Raw genomic sequence first — 20,697 nt, 5'->3', positions numbered from 1 at the left:
CATATCCATGGATAGATCATTGCGTGTGCATAGAATTTTTTTTTGTTTTCCATGCAACGTTTCCCAACTCCTCTGGCCATCTAACCCCATTGCTAACTTGCACTTATGTCATGTCATGAAAAGAGTTCCATATCATCATAATTGCACAGGTTCTCGAGAGTCACTCAAATTTTTCCGGTGTTGCCGACTCAATCCATCGCCAAGAACCCACAACACACACGCTAATTTCTCAAGGTGAAGAATGCCAAGTACTCCAAGCACCGTCAAACGATGCAAGGTCTCCTAGTTGACTTTGTACTTCCCACCCGAGATTTTATATGCAACTGATCACAAGAAGGCTCTACTTAGTTTACTCTATCCATAGGAGTTAAGTCGTAGATGGCCTGGGAAGTGAGCACCAACTACACCGAGATGTGACACCCAAAGACGATAAACTGCTTGGCATGTCATGAATTTAACTTGGTGCAATTTTATCCTCTATGTATTGAAAGTGGTTGCACTTGAGATTCTTGATTGATAGGAGAAGTTCAAGGTATCTTATTGAAAAGTATTGACAACGAGAGGGAAGTGTTTTAGATTATCTTGGAGTTTAAGACCTTCAAATCAAATAGGTGCCACACTTGACTTTTGTGGAATTTTGTTGCGAGATTAGTGACATGACCAAGTTGCCCAATACATTGGATAAAGCGGTGATGTCCTCCTTGAGGGGAGCCACAAAAATAGCAATTTTGTCAACATACAAGAAAGTTCTAAACTATGCTCCTCTTCCTTGAAGTTTGTGCAGCCGACTGAGTAGAAGGTCTATGATGCTATAGAGAGGATGAATAGCGATGGCAAACAACAATAGTGAGAGGTGTCATCGTTCCCAAGACCACAACCATGATCTATAGGCACATAAGGAATGCCATTTACTAGCACCCTAGAGAGGAGGTTGTGAGAAGCTCAATCGTGCAATTTCTCAATCCCGTGTGCTTCTTCTTCATCGTTGAAGTCTCCATCTCAATCACACCTTCCTCTGCTCCACTTGTTATTAAACCGAGAAGTTGAGGCCATCAAAAACAATCTAATCTTCGTTGAACCTTGCCATAAACTAATCCACTTACAGGTCATTTTGCATACAAATGTCTAAGTGTACAAATTAGATCTCAACATTACCGAAGCTGAAAAGAAAATAAATGTTTTTTTACATTGGAGGTAATTCCATAAGCACTTGTTGCGTCACTGAGCCGGCATCAAAGTCGGGGAATTAGAGGTTGGAGTAGGCTTTGAGTGGGAGGTGGTGTAGGGGTCATCGTAGGTGGGGAGGCGGGGTCGCATGCTTCGTCGGTTTCTGCTTCTTGAGCGACCGATTTGTCAATCCATCCTCAATCTTGGTCACAGTGTGCCACCTCTTGTTCGCCGTGTAGGGCGGAATTGGAGGCCGCCATTGGCGGGGAAGGACGATACAAGTCAACACGGCGTTGCCGCAGGTGGGGGAGACGCCGTGCGCTGTCAATTTGTGTGGCTATATGCACCGACTTTTCCATTGTCTTCCGAGTCAGGGGACGGGTAACCGGTGCCGGGGGTCGGGGCACCGTGGTCGGAGCACGGCAGCGGGCGGCTGGGAGGTAAAATTTGGTTCCAGCTCGAATTGGAGGGATTGAGATGGGTTTGGGGGTTGTGGGTTTGCACCGCTTTTTTAGTTCAGAGGGACTGTTTTTCCGGCACCAAAAACAAATTTGGGCACCACTAAAGGGATATTGAGAGTGTTAGACGCCAATATTTTCCAATAGTGACCGTTTTATAGCACTAAATATGTTTTGGCCATGCATTAGAGTTGCTCTTGGACGCAAAAGCAAGAAAACGATTTCTAAGACTGTACCAGATTTGTTTCCATTTCATACCAGATGCAGATATGAATGAAAGATACTCAAATACGGCGGATGCAAACAGTGTCGAAATCAAATCAAAGACAAATACAAACATGTAATGTAGTACTATGATTCTGATAAAAAAAATGATGGTGAAAAAATGGAGACGGACAACCACTACCGGCAGTAGTACTAAGTAACTAGTAAAGAGTAGCAGAAGCTCACAGTTGCATCAGTCACTCGTCGACCGTCGGCACGCTCGCGGCGCTGCGCCTCTGGCTGCTGAAGGGCCCTGTGACGGTCCGGCCGACAAACTTGCCGGCCTTGGTGATGCTTTTGCCGACCGCGTCGATCCCCGTGCCCACCATGTGAACCCCCGGCCCGTCCTTGTGAACGCCCAACCCGTCCTTGTGGACGACCGAACCGGCCACGGCAGCGCCCGCCGCGACGCCCGTGCCGGCCACGTTGGTGGTGACCGTGGACGGAGCGGCCACGCCTCTGGCTGCGTCCGCGGCCCCGCTAACGGCGGGCCCCGTCGCCTCCCTCGTCTTCAGCCGCTCCTCCACCGTCCTCTTCTCCAGCTCCAGCGCCCGCAGCGCCTCCTCCTTGGTGTAGAGGTGGTACAACACCTGCGAATACACAGCTCCATCGAGTTCTCGCTCGCTCCGAAACGGAGTACAGGTCGAGGAGAAGGCATGCATGGGCTTACCCTGACGGTGAGCACGCCCCGGTCCTTCTTGTCCTTGACCTTGGTGGTGTCCAGGGATGACAGCAGCTGCAGGTTGATCTCCTGCACGGTCTCCACTTCCAGGTCGCTCAGGGGCAGCTTGACGATGCCCAGCCTCTTGTCCTGCTTCAGGCTGTCCTCGTCGAACACCTCGAGGATGATGTGCTGCGTCTCCTTGTCCTCCGCGATGAGCTCGAACGTCTCGTTCCACTCCGGGTTCAGGTTGTCGTCGATGACCCGGGTCCTCTCCTTGAACATGGGGCGGATGAAGAGCACCACGTAGGGGTCCGACTTGCCGATGAACTCCTTGTTCTTGAGCGACTCCCCGCGCACCACCGTCACCGTCACCTTCCCGTGCGGCTTCAGCTCCAGATCACTGCACGGAAACTTGCCGTTGTCAGACAGACGGACAGACAGACACTCCAGTTTCAACTCCTGACCGAGCTCTGTCAACAGAACCTTATGTCCACGTCAACGCCCAGTGGAACGACGATTCTATGCGGCCATTGGAGCATGTCAGTGATCAATGACGCCACGGTGTCCTTCAGAGCAAAAGGAGTAACCAAAAAATCATCATCCCTCGACACAGATAATGTAAGCAGCAAGAAGGAGAGGAAGCAAACTCGGGACATACGTCGATCATGTCTGAAAGTCCGGGCATCGCCGTCAGGCTTCCCCCGACCGCCTTCAGTATGTAGTCGATCCTCGGTTTTGGCTGAAGGCGATGCAGAAGAAACCATTTACCGCGGCAACATACAGAGAACCAGTGATGCTCAAGGATTCATGACGGGAGAAAATTTAGAGTGGTTGCAAGAAGCATGCGTACGTACCTCTGCCAGAAGAGCGATGACAACAGCGGATATGCATGGTATCTCGTCAGACAATTGGAAGACCACGCGGATGATGGTGAACACCTGAAGGTTCTTGAACTGTATACAAGCAGTACAGCATAAGATAATTGTTTTACCATTTGTAGTTTGATTGAAATGCTTGTGCAGCCGTGCTACTCGCAGAGTAGATATTGGACGAACAGAACTTGTAAGGTCAAATTTCACCAGGTTCAAACTGTCACTGAAAACCTACAGAAAATTTAAGGTAGGCCCGTTTTGTCGGGCCGGCGGCAGATTTGCAGACCTGAATCGGGAGTGAAGCGACTAGAGTTTCAACTGCAAGGACGATATTCGGATCCCCGCCCCACTTGAAGTCGATATCCATTGTGATTTGCCCTTTCTGAAAGCTCTGGACCCGAATGCCTGGACAACATCATCACTCATCAGAAGCCTTTAGAACAAGATTATCTACCACTTAGTACTGTAGAATTAATGCCACGTTGTCCTTGCAACCTTCAATTTTCGGTGGCACGGTGCCTAGCGAGAGTTTGCTGAACTTGAGTGAGGATATCCCCACCGGTCGATAAACGTCGAGTATAGGCTCCACGGAGTCCCTGATGACCATGGTTGCTGCCTGTAACCAAAAGCAACTGTACGTCAGAACAGATGTCAACAACAACAGAACAATAAACAGTTCATAGGCTCATACTTCAAAAACTCGTTAACTCTACAGATAAACCCTTTCTTTCGTCTAAACGAAAGGAGGACCCTCCTGTCGAAAAAACTGGAAGAACACAGGAGGTTAATTGTGTGTACCTCTTCAACAAAAGGCCAAAGCTTGCTCAATTGTCTGTTGAGCCATTTAACCTGAAGAACGGAACCGAAACGTTAAAGTACGAAAGCAAGAAAAATATCAGGTGAGCATACTGCAAGGAAATCATTGGTACTTGGTACCACCACAAGGATAACTGAGTTGGAAAATGTCATCCTCATATCAGATTTTTTTTTCTCAGCTTACACCTATTTGCAATGATACTGGGGTAATTTTGTCCTGATGTTTTGAATTTCTTAAACTTAGGAATTTGATGACTTATCTGGTATGAACTCGAATGCACTCACGTCTAGTAAAGACTAGAGTGGCATAGCTTGTTCTTGTCCATATTTTACATATTATGATTAATCGGGAATATGGAAAGAGTCCCGGTAACACAGTAAGTAGCATTTCACCTGGTCATACTCCGGGAATGAAATCCATTGAGGGAGATTTTCTCCGCATATTTTCTTGAGATCTTCACGGCTGAGAGATCCTAGCACATTGACATCGGCAGCCTGTTTCAAAACGAATTTTGTTACAGTAATTATCACGAAACAAAACTTTCACTTGCAGCTTCATTTCAAAAACAGTGTAAAAACAGAACTTGAACTGAAAGGAGTTCCAAGGACAAATATACTCCGGCGCATTGCCGTGAGAAACTCAGGCTTGAGCCAAATTTCATTCCCCAAGTCGCGGCGTCAGACGCATAAGCCGCTTTCAGAACGCAAATAATCAACGAACGAGCCTGAGAAAACGTCTGTAAGCCTGAATCCTTCTAGCGGATCAACACAGGGTCCAACCTGAAAATATATCTACGAGTCGATGCAAAAAGGATCATCGACAATGGCACAACGCAAACCGAAAATCGCATGAATGCAGTGATCAATCTAGAGTATCCGCAGGCGCACTTGCCTTGGCGCTGCGTTTGTGGGCGCGGCGAGCCATGGCGCTCGCCCAGCCGGCGATGAGGGCGACGCCGAGGATGAATCCCATCATGATCCCCGAAAAGAACCCCATTTTCTCCCGTGAGTCGCCTGGATCGCGATCGGGGGAGGGATTGTTTTCTTCGTTTGTAGGATCCTCGATCCAAATTCTATTGCTGTGAATTTGGGGGCGAGTTTTGCGCGTGCAATAACGTGCGATTGGTGGAGATGGCTGTGATCACGCTTGCTTTTGCATGGCTGGATCCGCGCACGCTTTTTTATTAGTTTTGACGCGTCGACTTGCCCGAGTGATGGACGAGCTCCACCGCCTCTAAAGGGTTGTGAGGTAACGACATTCCTAAGGTACTACGAAATGGTTTGAACAAAAAAGGTACTACGAAATGGGCCCAATACGCTGCTGACAGATGCGCCGAAATGGGCCCCACACCTCGACCACGCTCCTCCTCCCGCGTATCCAAGCAGCATATTGGGCCCAAGTCGCGGCGTCAGACGCAATGGGCTTGTGTTGCTTGGGTTGCACGTAGTTGGGTCATACGGCATTACAACTCGAGGGTAAGTAATGGTATGGTTGGCTGGTTGCCCCAGAAGGTGGTGTTGGCGGGCTACACAAGCGAAGTGTGGCTAGAAACTGTTGAAAATATGCCCTAGAGTCAATAATAAAGTGGTTATTATTACATTTCCTTGTTCATGATAATTGTCTGTTGTTCATGCTATAATTATATTAACCGGAAACCGTAATACATGTGTGAATACATAGACCGTAATATGTCCCTAGTAAGCCTCTAGTTGACTAGCTCGTTGATCAATAGATGGTTGTGGTTTCCTGACCATGGACATTGGATGTCATTGATAACGTGATCACATCATTAGGAGAATGATGTGATGGAAAAGACCCAATCCTAAGCATAGCACAAGATCGTGTAGTTCGTTTTGCTAAAACTTTTCTAATGTCAAGTATCGTTTCCTTAGACCATGAGATTGTGCAATTCCCGGATACCGTAGGAATGCTTTAGGTGTACCAAATGTCACAACGTAACTGGGTGGCTATAAAGGTGCACTACAGGTATCTCCGAAAGTGTCTGTTGGGTTGGCACGAATCGAGACTGGGATTTGTCACTCCGTATGACGGAGAGGTATCTCTGGGCCCACTGGATAATGCATCATCATAATGAGCTCAGTGTGACTAAGGAGTTAGCCACGGGATCATGCGTTACGGAACGAGTAAAGAGACTTGCCGGTAACGAGATTGAACGAGGTATGAGGATACCGACGATCGAATCTCGGGCAAGTAACATACCGATGGACAAAGGGAATTGTATACGAGATTGATTGAATCCCCGACATCGTGGTTCATCCGATAAGATCATCGTGGAACATGTGGGAGCCAATATGGGTATCCAGATCCCGCTGTTGGTTATTGGCCGGAGAGATGTCTCGGTCATGTCTGCATGGTTCCCGAACCCGTAGGGTCTACACACTTAAGGTTCGGTGACGCTAGAGTTGTTATGGGAAATTGTATGTGGTTACCGAAGGTTGTTCGGAGTCCCGGATGAGATCCGGACGTCACGAGGAGTTCCGGAATGGTCCGGAGGTGAAGAATTATATATGAGAAGTCCAGTTTCAGCCGCCGGAATAATTTCGGTTGTTATCGGTATTGTACCGGGACCACCGAAAGGTGTCCCGGGTCCACCGGGTGGGGCCACCTGCCCCGGTGGGCCAAGTAGGCTGAACAAGGGTGGGAACCAGCCCCCTAGTGGGCTGGTGCACCCCTCCCAAGGGCCCAAGGCGCCTAGGGTTAGAAACCCTAGGGGGTGGGGGCGCCTCCCACCAAACTTGGGGGGCAAGTTCCCCCCTGGCCGCCCCCCCCTTGTAGATAGGATCTAAGGGGGCTGGCCCCCTTTCCCCTTCACCCTAAAAATAGAGGGGGGTGGGAGGGCAGCAGCAGCCCTCCCCCTCTCCAATACTTCCTCCTCCTCTGTAGTGCTTGACGAAGCCCTGTCGGAGATCTGCAAGCTCCACCACCACGACGTCGTGCTGCCGGAGCTCTCCCTCAACTTCTCCTGTCCCCTTGCTGGATCAAGAAGGAGGAGACGTCCCCGGGCTGTACGTGTGTTGAACGCGGAAGCGCCGTCCGTTCGGCACTAGATCGGATCTTCCGTGATTTGAATCGCCGCGAGTACGACTCCATCATCCGCGTTCCTTGTAACACTTCCGCTTAGCGATCTTCAAGGGTATGAAGATGCACTCCCTCTCTCTTGTTGCTAGCTTCTCCTAAATTGATCTTGGTGACACGTAGGAATTTTTTTTAAATTATTACTACGTTCCCCAATAGTGGCATCATGAGCTAGGTCTATGCGTAGATTCTATGCACGAGTAGAACACAAAGTAGTTGTGGGCGATTATTTGGTCAATATGCTTGCCGTTACTAGTCTTATCTTGATTCGGCGGCATTGTGGGATGAAGCGGCCCGGACCAACCTTACACGTACACTTACGTGAGACTGGTTCCACCGACTGACATGAACTTGATGCATAAGGTGGCTAGCGGGTGTCTGTCTCTCCCACTTTAGTCGGATCGGATTCGATGAAAAGGGTCCTTATGAAGGGTAAATGGCAATTGGCATATCACCGTTGTGGCTTTTGCGTAGGTAAGAAACGTTCTTGCTAGAAACCCATAGTAGCCACGTAAAACATGCAACAACAATTAGAGGACATCTAACTTGTTTTTGCGGGGTATGCTATGTAATGTGATATGGCCGAAAGGATGTGATGAATGATATATGTGATGTATGAGTTTGATCATGTTCTTGTAACAGGAATCATGACTTGCATGTCGATGAGTATGACAACCGGCAGGAGCCATAGGAGTTGTCTTAATTTATTGGATGACCTGCGAGTCAATGAAAACGCCATGTAATTACTTTACTTCATTGCTAACCGTTACCCATAGTAGTAGAAGTAATAGTTGGCGAGACAACTTCATGAAGACACGATGATGGAGATCATGGTGTCGTGCCGGTGATGAAGGTGATCATGCCGCGCCTCGAAGATGGAGATCAAAGGTGCAAGATGATATTGGCCATATCATGTCACTTTATGATTTGCATGTGATGTTTATCATGTTTACATCTTATTTGCTTAGAATGACGGTAGCATAAATAAGATGATCCCTCACTAAAATTTCAAGAAAAGTGTTCCCCTAATTGTGCACTGTTGCGAAGGTTCGTTGTTTCGAAGCACCATGTGATGATCAGGTGTGATAGATTCTAACGTTCGCGTACAATGGGTGTAAGCCAGATTTACACATGCAAAACATTTAGGTTGACTTGACGAGCCTAGCATGTACAGACATGGCCTCGGAACACAAGAGGCCGAAAGGTCGAACATGAGTCGTATAGTAGATGCGATCAACATGGAGATGTTCACCATTGATGACTAGTCCGTCTCACGTGATGATCAGACACGACCTAGTCGATTCGGATCATGAATCACTTAGATGACTAGAGGGATGTCTATCTGAGTGGGAGTTCATTAAATAATTTGATTAGATGAACTTAATTGTCATGAACTTAGTCTAAAATATCTTTACAATATGTCTTGTAGATCAAATGGCCCACGCTAATGTTGCCCTCAACTTCAACGCGTTCCTAGAGAAAACCAAGCTGAAAGACGATGGTAGCAACTATACGGACTGGGTCCGTAACTTGAGGATCATCCTCACAGCTGCCAAGAAAGCATATGTCCTTGAAGCACCGCTAGGTGACGCACCCATTTTCCTAGCAACTCAAGACGTTATGAACGCCTGGCAGTCGCGTAGTGATGATTACTACCTGGTTCAATGCGGCATGCTTTACAGCTTAGAACCGGGGCTCCAAAAGCGTTTTGAACAACACGGATCATATGAGATGTTCCAAGAGCTGAAAATGGTTTTCCAAGCTCATGCCCGGGTCGAGAGATATGAAGTTTCCGACAAGTTCTACAGTTGTAAAATGGAGGAAAACACTTCTGTCAGCAAGCATATAGTCAAGATGTCTGGGTTGCACAACCGCTTGTCTCAGCTGGGAGTAAATCTTCCAGATGACTCGGTCACTGACAGGATCCTCCAGTCGCTTCCACCTAGCTACAAGAGCTTTGTGATGAACTACAATATGAAAGGGATGGAGAAGTCCATTCTTGAGTTATATTCAATGCTGAAATCAGCGGAGGTGGAAATAAAAAAGGAACATCAAGTGTTGATGGTGAATAAGACCAGTAGTTTCAAGAAAGGCAAGGGTAAGAAGAACTTCAAGAAGGACGGCAAGTCAGTTGCTAGGAAGAAGCCAAAGAATGGACCCAAACCTGAGACTCTGTGCTTTTATTGCAAGGGAAATGGTCACTGGAAACGGAATTGCCTCAAGTACTTAGCGGATAAGAAGGCCGGCGACGCCAAAGGTATATATGATATACATGCTATTGATGTGTACCTTACCAGCACTCATAGTAGCTCCAGGGTATTTGATACCGGTGCGGTTGCTCATATTTGTAACTCAAAACAGGAGCTTCAGAATAAGTGGAGACTGCGAAGGACGAGGTGACGATGCGCGTCAGGAATGGTTCCAAGGTCGATGTGATCGCCGTCGGCACGCTACCTCTACATCTACCTTCGGGATTAGTTTTGAACCTCAATAATTGTTATTTAGTGCCAGCTTTGAGCATGAACATTGTATCTGGATCTCGTTTAATGCGAGATGGCTACTCATTTAAATCTGAGAATAATGGTTGTTCCATTTATATGAGAGGTATGTTTTATGGTCATGCCCCGCTGGTCAATGGTTTATTTTTATTGAATCTTGAACGTGATCTTACACATATTCAGTGTGAATGCCAAAATATGTAAGATTGATAATGATAGTCCCACATACTTGTGGCACTGCCGCCTTGGTCACATTGGTGTCAAACGCATGAAGAAACTCCATGCAGATGGACTTTTGGAGTCTCTTGATTATGAATCATTTGACACGTGCGAACCAGGCCTCATGGGCAAAATGACCAAGACTCCGTTCTCCGGAACAATGGAGCGAGCAACCAACTTGTTGGAAATCATACATACTGATGTGTGCGGTCCAATGAGTGTTGAGGCTCGCGGTGGCTATCGTTATGTTCTCACCCTCACTGACGACTTAAGTAGATATGGGTATGTCTACTTAATGAAACACAAGTCTGAGACCTTTGAAAAGTTCAAGGAATTTCAGAGTGAGGTAGAGAATCAACGTGATAGGAAAATAAAGTTCTTACGATCAGATCATGGAGGAGAATACTTGAGTCACGAGTTTCGCACGCATTTAAGGAAATGTGGAATTGTTTCACAACTCACGCCGCCTGGAACACCTCAGCGTAATGGTGTGTCCGAACATCGTAATCACACTCTATTGGATATGGTGCGATCTATGATGTCTCTTACCGATCTACCGCTATCATTTTGGGGTTATGCTTTAGAGACTGCTGCATTCACTTTAAATAGGGAACCGTCGAAATCCGTTGAGACGACACCGTATGAATTATGGTTTGGGAAGAAACCTAAGCTGTCGTTTCTAAAAGTTTGGGATGCGATGCTTATGTCAAGAAACTTCAACCTGAAAAGCTCGACCCAAGTGGGAAAAATGCGTCTTCATAGGATACCCTAAGGAAACTATTGGGTATACCTTCTACCTCAGATCCGAAGGCAAGATCTTTGTTGCCAAGAATTGATCCTTTCTGGAGAAAGAGTTTCTCTCGAAAGAAGTAAGTGGGAGGAAAGTAGAACTTGATGAAGTACTACCTCTTGAACCGGAGAGTAGCGCAGCTCAAGTAAATGATTCTACGGTGCCTGCACCGACTAGAGAGGAAGTTAATGATGATGATCATGAAACTTTGGATCAAGTTGCTACTGAACTTTGTAGGTCCACAAGGACACGTTCCGCACCAGAGTGGTATGGCAACCCTGTCCTGGAAATCATGTTGTTAGACAACGGTGAACCTTCGAACTATGAAGAAGCGATGGCAGGCTCGGATTCCAACAAATGGTTTGAAGCCATGAAATCCGAAATAGGATCCATGTATGAAAACAAAGTATGGACTTTGACAGACTTGCCTGATAATCGACAAGCCATAGAGAATAAGTGGATCTTTAAGAAGAAGACTGACGCGGATGGTAATGTGACCGTCTATAAGGCTCGACTTGTCGCTAAGGGTTATCGACAAGTCCAAGGGGTTGACTATGATGAGACCTTGTCACCCGTAGCGAAGCTGAAGTCCGTCCGAATCATGTTAGCAATTGCCACATTCTATGATTATGAGATATGGCAAATGGACGTCAAAACGGCATTCCTTAACGGTTTCCTTAAGGAAGAATTGTATATGATGCAGACGGAAGGTTTTGTCGATCCTCAGAATGCTGACAAGGTATGCAAGCTCCAGCGCTCCATCTATGGGCTGGTGCAAGCATCTCGGAGTTGGAACATTCGCTTTAATGAAATGATCAAAGCGTTTGGGTTTATGCAGACTTATGGAGAAGCCTGTGTTTACAAGAAAGTGAGTGGGAGCTCTGTAGCATTTCTCATATTATATGTGGATGACATACTATTGATGGGAAATGATATAGAACTTTTGGAAAGCGTAAAGGCCTACTTGAATAAATGTTTTTCAATGAAGGACCTTGGAGAAGCTGCTTACATATTAGGCATCAAGATCTATAGAGATAGATCGAGACGCCTCATTGGTCTTTCACAAAGCACATACCTTGACAAGATATTGAAGAAGTTCAATATGGATCAGTCCAAGAAGGGGTTCTTGCATGTATTGCAAGGTGTGAGATTTAGCACGGCTCAATGCCCGACCTCGGCAGAAGATAGAGAAAAGATGAGTGTCATCCCCTATGCCTCAGCCATAGGGTCTATTATGTATGTCATGCTGTGTACCAGACCTAATGTGAACCTTGCCGTAAATTTGGTAGGGAGGTACCAAAGTAATCCCGGTATGGAACACTGGACAGCGGTCAAGAATATCTTGAAGTACCTGAAAAGGACTAAGGATATGTTTCTCATTTATGGAGGTGACGAAGAGCTCGTCATAAAGTGTTATATCGATGCTAGCTTCGACACAGATCTGGATGACTCCAAGTCACAAACCGGATACGTGTACATTTTGAATGGTGAGCAGTCAGCTGGTGCAGTTGCAAGCAAAGCGTCGTGGTGGGATCTACATGTGAAGTGGAGTACATAGCAGCCTCGGAGGCAGCACAGGAAGCAGTCTGGATGAAGGAGTTCATCACTGACCTAGGAGTTATTCCCAATGCGTCGGGCCCGATGACTCTCTTCTGTGACAACACGGGAGCTATTGCCCTTGCTAAGGAGCCCAGGTTTCACAAGAAGACCAGGCATATCAAGCGTCGCTTCAACTCCATTCGTGAATACATTCAAGATGGAGACATAGATATTTGTAAAGTGCATACGGATCTGAATGTTGCAGATCCTTTGACTAAACCTCTTCCACGAGCAAAACATGATCAACACCAGAACTCTATGGGTGTTCGATTCATCACAATGTAACTAGATTATTGACTCTAGTGCAAGTGGGAGATTGTTGGAAATATGACCTAGAGGCAATAATAAAGTGGTTATTATTATATTTCCTTGTTCATGGTAATTGTCGGTTGTTCATGCTATAATTGTATTAACCGGAAACCGTAATACATGTGTGAATACATAGACCATAATATGTCCCTAGTAAGCCTCTAGTTGACTAGCTCGTTGACCAATAGATGGTTGTGGTTTCCTGACCATCGACATTGGATTTCGTTGATAACAGGATCACATCATTAGGAGAATGATGTGATGGACAAGACCCAATCCTAAGCATAGCACAAGATCATGTAGTCCGTTTTGCTACAGCTTTTCTAATGTCAAGTATCGTTTCCTTAGACCATGAGATTGTGCAACTCCCGGATACCTAGGAATGCTTTGGGTGTACCAAACGTCACAACGTAACTGGATGGCTATAAAGGTGCACTACAGGTATCTCTGAAAGTGTCTGTTGGGTTGGCACGAATCGAGACTGGGATTTGTCACTCCGTATGACGGAGAGGTATCTCTGGGCCCACTCGATAATGCATCATCATAATGAGCTCAATGTGACTAAGGAGTTAGCCATGGGATCATGCGTTACGGAACGAGTAAAGAGACTTGCCGGTAACGAGATTGAACGAGGTATGAGGATACCGCCGATCGAATCTCGGGCAAGTAACATACCGATGGACAAAGGGAATTGTATACGGGATTGATTGAATCCTGTGGAACATGTGGGAGCCAAAATGGGTATCCAGATCCCGTTGTTGGTTATTGGCCGGAGAGATGTCTTGGTCATGTCTGCATGGTTCCCGAACCCGTAGGGTCTACACACATAAGGTTCGGTGACGCTAGAGTTGTTATTGGAAATTGTATGTGGTTACCGATGGTTGTTCGGAGTCCCAGATGAGATCCCGGACGTCACGAGGAGTTCCAGAATGGTCCAGAGGTGAAGAATTATATATGGGAAGTCCGATTTCAGTCGCCGGAATAATTTCGGGTGTTATCAGTATTGTATCGGGACCACCGAAAGGTGTCCGGGGGTGCACCGGGTGGGGCTACCTACCCCGGTGGGCCAAGTGGGCTAAACAAGGGTGGGAACCAGCCCCCTAGTGGGCTGGTGCCCCCCCAAGGGCCCAAGGCGCCTAGGGTTAGAAACCCTAGGGGGTGGGGGCGCCTCCCACCAAACTTGGGGGGCAAGTCCCCCCCTGGCCGCCGCCCCCCTTGTAGATGAGATCTAAGGGGGCTGGCCCCCTTCCCCCTTCACCCTATAAATAGAGGGGGGTGGGAGGGCAGAAGCAGCCCTCCCCCTCTCCAACACTTCCTCCTCCTCCGTAGTGCTTGACGAAGCCCTGTTGGAGAACCGCAAGCTCCACCACCACGCCGTCGTGCTGCCGGAGCTCTCCCTCAACTTCTCCTCTCCCTTTGCTGGATCAAGTAGGAGGAGACGTCCCCAGGCTGTACGTGTGTTGAACGCGGAGGCGCCGTCCGTTCGGCGCTAGATCGGATCTTTCGCGATTTGAATCGCCGCGAGTACGACTCCATCATCCGCGTTCCTTGTAACGCTTCCACTTAGCAATATTCAAGGGTATGAAGATTCACTCCCTCTCTCTTGTTGCTAGCTTCTCCTAGATTGATCTTGGTGACACGTAGGAATTTTTTTAAAATTATTACTACGTTCCCCAACAGAAACTAGGGTGGCGGCCCCGATGCTTTGGCAACATCGAGGGTGTTTGTCTTGCGTCGTGGAGATCATGATATTATCCTTGATGGTGGTCATCAGCTTGTCATACATTGCTTTTGGTGCTACATCACAAAGTTGAGGGCATGCATGATGTTCCGCTTAAGCATCACATGTGGCTCCTTCAGCATGTGGATGTAACTACCCAATATGTTGCACCATCATGAAGTTGTCATCGATGCAATGCTTTTTGATGAATGTGCATTGGTTCAACTCCACAAGAGATCCCAACCACGGTGCCTCCCTTTGTAGTGAGGGATTTGGCCGCTGGTTTGACAATGATGTGGATGTGCCTAATGAGGTGGTAGTCAATCTAGGAGGCAACATCCAGCTTCTTTGGGAGGAGGGTGAGGAGTGCCTGGTTAAGGCCTTGAAAGCTATGGTCATTGAGCGTGTGTAGCCTCGCAAAGGTCGTCATTATGTCAGCCTTCACCCCCTCAAGTGAGGCTTGAGGAACTCCACCATGAAACCGTATGGTCCAACACCTTCCCACACGGCAGCTATCACATCACCACCTCCTCCGAAAGGGGCCTTGAGGCCAGCCAAGTCCTCCGCCCAAAAACCTAGTAAATCCTACTCCATGGAGAACTCATACTTGGGGGGTGGGGTAGCTCCCCCACATGAATATATTACTCCATGCATCATTCCATCGTTCCACCGTGCGTTCACAGTGTGAGGTCTTCAATGATTGGTCGAAGTACTATCGAGCTATGGCGATCTTCATGTTGAAAGGTCATTTCATTCTTGCATGTCCATATCTTCCAATGGATGGTGAGTAGGGTTGTTAGCTATATATGATGATTGGCATCCTGCAATCCTAGAGGAGGTGGTGGAGTTGGGGTAGGATATCAATTTGTTGCCAAATTATGTTGGCAAGAAGGCATAGTATTAAAATGTGCATGACCATTTCGCAGTCGTGATCACATCTCGAGCAGGTGGCGTCCGGGGAGATGTGCTTGCGAAGGAGGTTTGCCTTGGAGTTCAGGTGGTCCCTGAATAGAAGCCATGCAAATATTTTGAAACGGTTAGGAACCTGGAGGTCCAAATGGTCCTATCATAGGTGTCATCGCTAACTTCCATCATAGTCAGGTCATAGGCGAGCTTGGAGGAGAACTACTTGCCTTCTTTGAAGAAGCCAGCATTCAGTGACGGCTAGAAATCCTGCAACTTACATTATTTTGTCCATACGTTAGTGTGTTGTTTTCGAGAGGGAGGGGGTGTGAATGAGCCACAATCCCACAAGTTCAAATTTTATATGTGCTAGCACAATGCACACGCGTTGCTACGAAACTATAAAATATGAGGAATTGGGTCACTGCCTTAGCAAGTCGTCAAAATACGTTGGTGTCCTACGGCCTCTGCATGTGATTCACGATTAAAAATAGTGAAAATATAACTAAAGATCAAGGTGCATGCATTGGTGAATCTTAAGCCATCCATAGGTTTTTTGCAACACATAACATTCTGAACGTTGGGTACATATTAGTGAGTTGACTGTACAAGGTCGTCGATCGGGTAGAAGGGCAAGGACTACTGTCGCTTTGGAGTTACAATTTGTTCACTCTCTTATTCTATGATATAGAATTGGAAGATCTTGGTTGAAAAGAGAAATTGAAAACAACGGTATAATTTTGAGTTGGATTCACATTTTGCATTTGTTATTTGTTCATTTTGCAAGTGCTGGTCTCACATGAAAGTAGTAGCGTACTTGTTTATTTGCTTTAGGTCTCATATGTGAGTAAAAGTGCAGTTATTTATTTATGTCTCTTGAAAGTTTGCTAGTCCTACATGTGGGCTGGGTGCATTTTTTATTGATGAAGATTGTTATTCTCACATGTGAACTGACCACCAACTCTAACCTTTATAAGTAGGAAAGATATAGGTGAAATGGACGAAAATTGCTTTTGGAACTCGGCCTCCATGGAGACCGGTTTTTGAAAAATTCAAAATTCATATTTTTACATTAAAAAAACTGAAAAGATATACATGGAGGCATAACACACATGTGTGTAAATTTTCAAGACGAAATACGTTGAAATGAGAGTTGTGCAAAAAGACAAATATGTGGCTTTTCAACACATGATACTATTCATCCCAAAAGTTCATGAATTTTTTCTTTTTGCACAGATCGCATCTCAGGGTATTTCATCCTGAAATTTTACACACAAACACAACACATCCTTGTATACTTGTACATTTTTTTTCAGATTTTTTTAAACCGAAAAGTATGAACTTTTGGAGGCCGAGCTCCAAAATGCCGTTCTCGTGAAATGGATTCTTTATTTCTGCTTAAGAAATTTATAGAATTTTATTCCTTCAGATTTATTCTTATAGAGTTTATTTGGTCTATATCATAGAGACGATAGGATTTTTCTTCTGGTCTACTCTGCATTGAAATCTAAAGAAAACGTTTCGCTGAGTGCAGCCTCGTAGATAGTTTCATTTGTTCCTACAATAACTATGGCATACACATAATTCGTCAGGTTTTTTATGTGATGCACGGATCAAGTTTTACCATGCATTTTTATGTTTCCGATTCCTGAGGATTCATCATGCTACAATTCGAACATTTTTCATATTCAGGTATATTCTGTATCTAAATAGCTAGCCATTTTACATTTCTCACGTTTAAGTATCTCCGATATCTTTTTTTTAAACCCTCCCATATATTATTTAATTTAAATATTCATACAATCATCCGTTACAATTTTAGCCACGCAGGGCGGAACACTATTAAGAAGCACACCATCAAATCTATTATCAAAGCTGAACTTCGCAATCTCGTACGCCATCATATTAGCCCTTCGATATCTAAATAGCTAGCCACCCATAACTTGTTTTTCTTAACATGTAAACATAAACATGTCATCTCAATATGGAACATGTATGGAAAAAAATGTCCACCTTACATACAAATATACATGACATGCATGATAATTTCAATTTTATTATTCTATTTATACTTAATAAATAATTTACAACTATAGAATAATCAAACACCATGATCATATGCATTTTCAGCTTTGGTTCTCCTATTATCACTCCAAATATTCATGTTCCATACAACCAAATATCATTAAAATATATTGCAAAACATTTCTGCAACACCGTGCGGAATATCATCTAGTTTCTTTTATTCCTGCAAACCAAAAACGACAGCATAATTTGGCACAACATTGCAAGAGACGAGGCAAGTGGATTTTATTTTTATTTGTTGAGAAACATTCGCTAAAAGGAACACAAACCTGCGCCTGAACTATCAAATATCTAAAACCAATCCAGCATGCCTCTGTCCCTTCCTCTTCCTCCTGGCCACAACCAGAGGAGGGATGCTCTGCTCACTCCAGAACACCTGGTCAGGATCAACCTCTGCCTTCACCATTGCCAGCCTCCTGAAGTTTCCCCTGAAGTACTTTCTCCCCCACACCTTGGCCTCTTCGTAGCTTGTATTGCCCTCCACATTCTGCCCCAAGTCCAGGTCCCTGAAGTTAATGTATGCAGCTCTAGGCCTATTGCTCACATAGGGTGTCATGAGCTCATGCACCCCCCTGACCCAACCCAAATGCTTCTCCTCATATGACACATTCTTGTCACCTCCCCACTTGACATAGTACTGGAAATTGTAGAGGTACCCTCTGCGGTGCGCATACGGCGTGTCGGATTCTGGTATCTCGCTCATCCTGCCGCCCTGGGGGTCGATGTCGATGGAGCCGCCCTGCTCTTCGACGATCTTGGTGAATAACATGCTTAGACCGGTTGCCGGAATTGGCGATGTGAGGTAGTCTAGCTTGATCTTGTAGTACTCTTTGGGTTGGAGTGTTCTGTCCAGAAACACTTCTGCCGGTTGGCCATTGGTGTAGCCGTAGAAGTAGAGCATCGACTGAATCCAATTCATCTCTCTGCAATCGCTTGGCTTAATGTCTAGTTCAGGCAAATGGATGCCCATTTGGGTAATCATCCCACTGTAGTTGCCAAGAAACAGTGACTTGAACACCACCAATGGCCGTCTCTTGCCGCCGTCATCGACCTTGGGCTCCATGGCCACCTTGACAAAGAGATCGTCCGGGAGGGCGTGTGCCACGAGCTGCCATTTGGTCAGGAGAAGGAGCATTGCTTCTTCGTCCTCGTCACCACGCCGGAGTAGCCGACGGACGGTGAAGGCGGATACGACGCTCGGGACGGGGACCAGACTCACGGTCCAAGAAACGACGATGCCGAAGCTTCCTCCGCCGCCGCCCCTGATCGCCCAGAAGAGGTCCTCCCCCATGGCTGACCGGTTCAGGAGCTTCCCTCCCGCGTCCACCACCTCGGCGTCTACGACGTTGTCGGCGGCGAGGCCGTATTTGCGCATCACCGGCCCGAATCCGCCGCCGCTGAGGTGCCCACCGACGCAGACCGTGGGGCAGATCCCGGCGGGGAACCCCAGCGCACCACCGCTCCCCTCCGCGACCGCGTAGTAGAGCTCCCCAAGGGTGGCCCCGGGCTGGGCGCGCGCCACGCGGCGCGCCGCATCGACCCGCACTGTCCGGAGCGCGGCGACGTCGATGACGCCGAACGGGCGGCCGCCGCTGGGACGGGTAGCGCGGTAGGATAGGCCTTCGTAGTCATGGCCTCCGCTGCGGGCGCGGACGGTGAGGCCGTGGGCTTTGCAGCAGGCCACGGACGCCTGCACCTCGGTGACGGTCCTAGGCGTGAGGAGCAGCGACGGCCCCGGCGTCTGAGGCGAAGCGAAGCGGAGGTTCTGGATGGTGGAGGCGAGAAGGGGCGGGTAGGAGGCGTCCGCCGGCGCGTGGACGAGCTCGGACGGGTCGGCGGTGTCCGGCGATAGGCGGGACACACAACGCAGGAAGCTCTCTTGGAGGCCGCCCGCTTCTTCGTGGAGCTCCTGCGGCTGCGGGGACGAAGGCGAGACGAGGACGAGCAGGAGGAGGAGAGGAGCGAGACGGCTGAATGGCCGCATCGTCTTCTCGCCCTGGCTCCCTTGACTGCTCTGCCTAAGCAATTACCAGCGGGAGAATGATGATAGGATCAAAGTGTTCTAGTGGGCTTTGAATATGGTAGGTGGACTCCCGTCACGGTGATGGTGTTGGCGCGTGGGTAGTGATCTCGAAAGAAAATATGACAGGTGACCGAAGTCTGGAGAGGAGAAAAACGTGGAAGCTTAGCTCGCCATGATTCGACAGGCCAACTGCTCGGTATTTCCCCTCGGAAAAAAACTGCTCGATATTTCCAACACGCCTAAAAATTGCTCCATCACACCGTGTCACGTCACAACACTAAAATGTACTTTCTTCGTTCCAAAGTACCTTGTCAAGAAAATGAATGTACGTAGACATATTTTAATTCTAAATATATCATTTTTTATCAATTTCGTGATAAGTGAACTCCTTCTCAACTCTCCATACTACTACAAACCTGCATTGGCTGAACTTAACTAACATAGTGTTACTACCAAAGAAGGAGGGTGATGAGGACCTATCACATTTCCGCCCCATCAGTCTTATCCATGCTTTCGCAAAGATTCTGGCAAAAATCATGGCAACTCGACTAGCTCCGTTCATGAATGGCCTGGTGTCCCATTCTCAAAGCGCGTTCATCAAATCAAGAAGTATTCATGATAACTTTATGTTTGTTCGGGGCTTCGCCCGACGTCTACACCGGACAAAGACTCCTTCCTTGCTGCTAAAGCTGGACATAAGCATTGCCCTGAGGGTTCGAGTCGTTGACCGACGATCCCATCGATCATTTGTTGATCTCACAGCAGAACTCTCAATGAAGCACCAATGTCGGTGGTAAAACCGGCACACCTCAAGGTATGGGGTTGTGAGCTGTGGATCTCGGATCAGTGGTAACAGGGACGAAAGGGACAGTATTTACATAACTTCAGACCCTCTCAAAGAGGTAATACCCCTACATCCTGCTTTGATTGTATTGATGATGATGTATCGAGTAGAAACTTGATCTACCTTGAGATCGTAAGGAGAGATCTAACCCTAGGGCTAGGTGAATGTAATTGTGATTGGATCTCCTCTACAGGTTAAACCCTCTGGCCTATATACACTCCAGGTAGGGCATCTAGGGTTACATGATCGGTATCCATGGGCGCGTATGGAGACGGTAGGAAACATCTTGGAGTACACGCCAAGTCTTCGGTAGAGGCAGTCTTGAACACGCCCAGGCATGAAGCTCTCGAAGTCTTGCCGTGTGGTAGC

The 20,697-nt window shown here is 47.1% G+C and overlaps 2 protein-coding genes across 2 annotated transcripts; both read right to left on the bottom strand.

Annotated features, from left to right (window-relative positions):
- Positions 1–1,920: 1,920 nt before the first annotated feature.
- Positions 1,921–5,466, bottom strand: LOC123100076 (calcium-dependent lipid-binding protein). Its single transcript, XM_044522066.1, has 10 exons — positions 5,134–5,466; positions 4,635–4,736; positions 4,224–4,274; positions 3,921–4,041; positions 3,712–3,830; positions 3,408–3,506; positions 3,212–3,292; positions 3,037–3,119; positions 2,560–2,953; positions 1,921–2,479 (listed from the first exon to the last, which is right to left on the bottom strand). Exons 1-10 carry the CDS (start codon positions 5,236–5,238, stop codon positions 2,087–2,089), a joined length of 1,548 nt encoding a protein of 515 aa, XP_044378001.1. The 5' UTR covers positions 5,239–5,466; the 3' UTR covers positions 1,921–2,086.
- A 12,054-nt stretch (positions 5,467–17,520) lies between these two features.
- Positions 17,521–19,581, bottom strand: LOC123098045 (berberine bridge enzyme-like Cyn d 4). The gene is made up of 2 exons (XM_044519918.1): positions 17,731–19,581; positions 17,521–17,624 (listed from the first exon to the last, which is right to left on the bottom strand). Exon 1 carries the CDS (start codon positions 19,443–19,445, stop codon positions 17,745–17,747), a length of 1,701 nt encoding a protein of 566 aa, XP_044375853.1. The 5' UTR covers positions 19,446–19,581; the 3' UTR covers positions 17,521–17,624; positions 17,731–17,744.
- Positions 19,582–20,697: the final 1,116 nt, after the last annotated feature.

The sequence above is a fragment of the Triticum aestivum genome, chromosome 4D (genome assembly GCF_018294505.1).
Source record: "Triticum aestivum cultivar Chinese Spring chromosome 4D, IWGSC CS RefSeq v2.1, whole genome shotgun sequence".
Classification (NCBI taxonomy): Eukaryota; Viridiplantae; Streptophyta; class Magnoliopsida; order Poales; family Poaceae; genus Triticum; species Triticum aestivum.
Note: the sequence above shows the minus strand (reverse complement) of the source record. Positions and strands in the feature narration are given on the sequence as shown.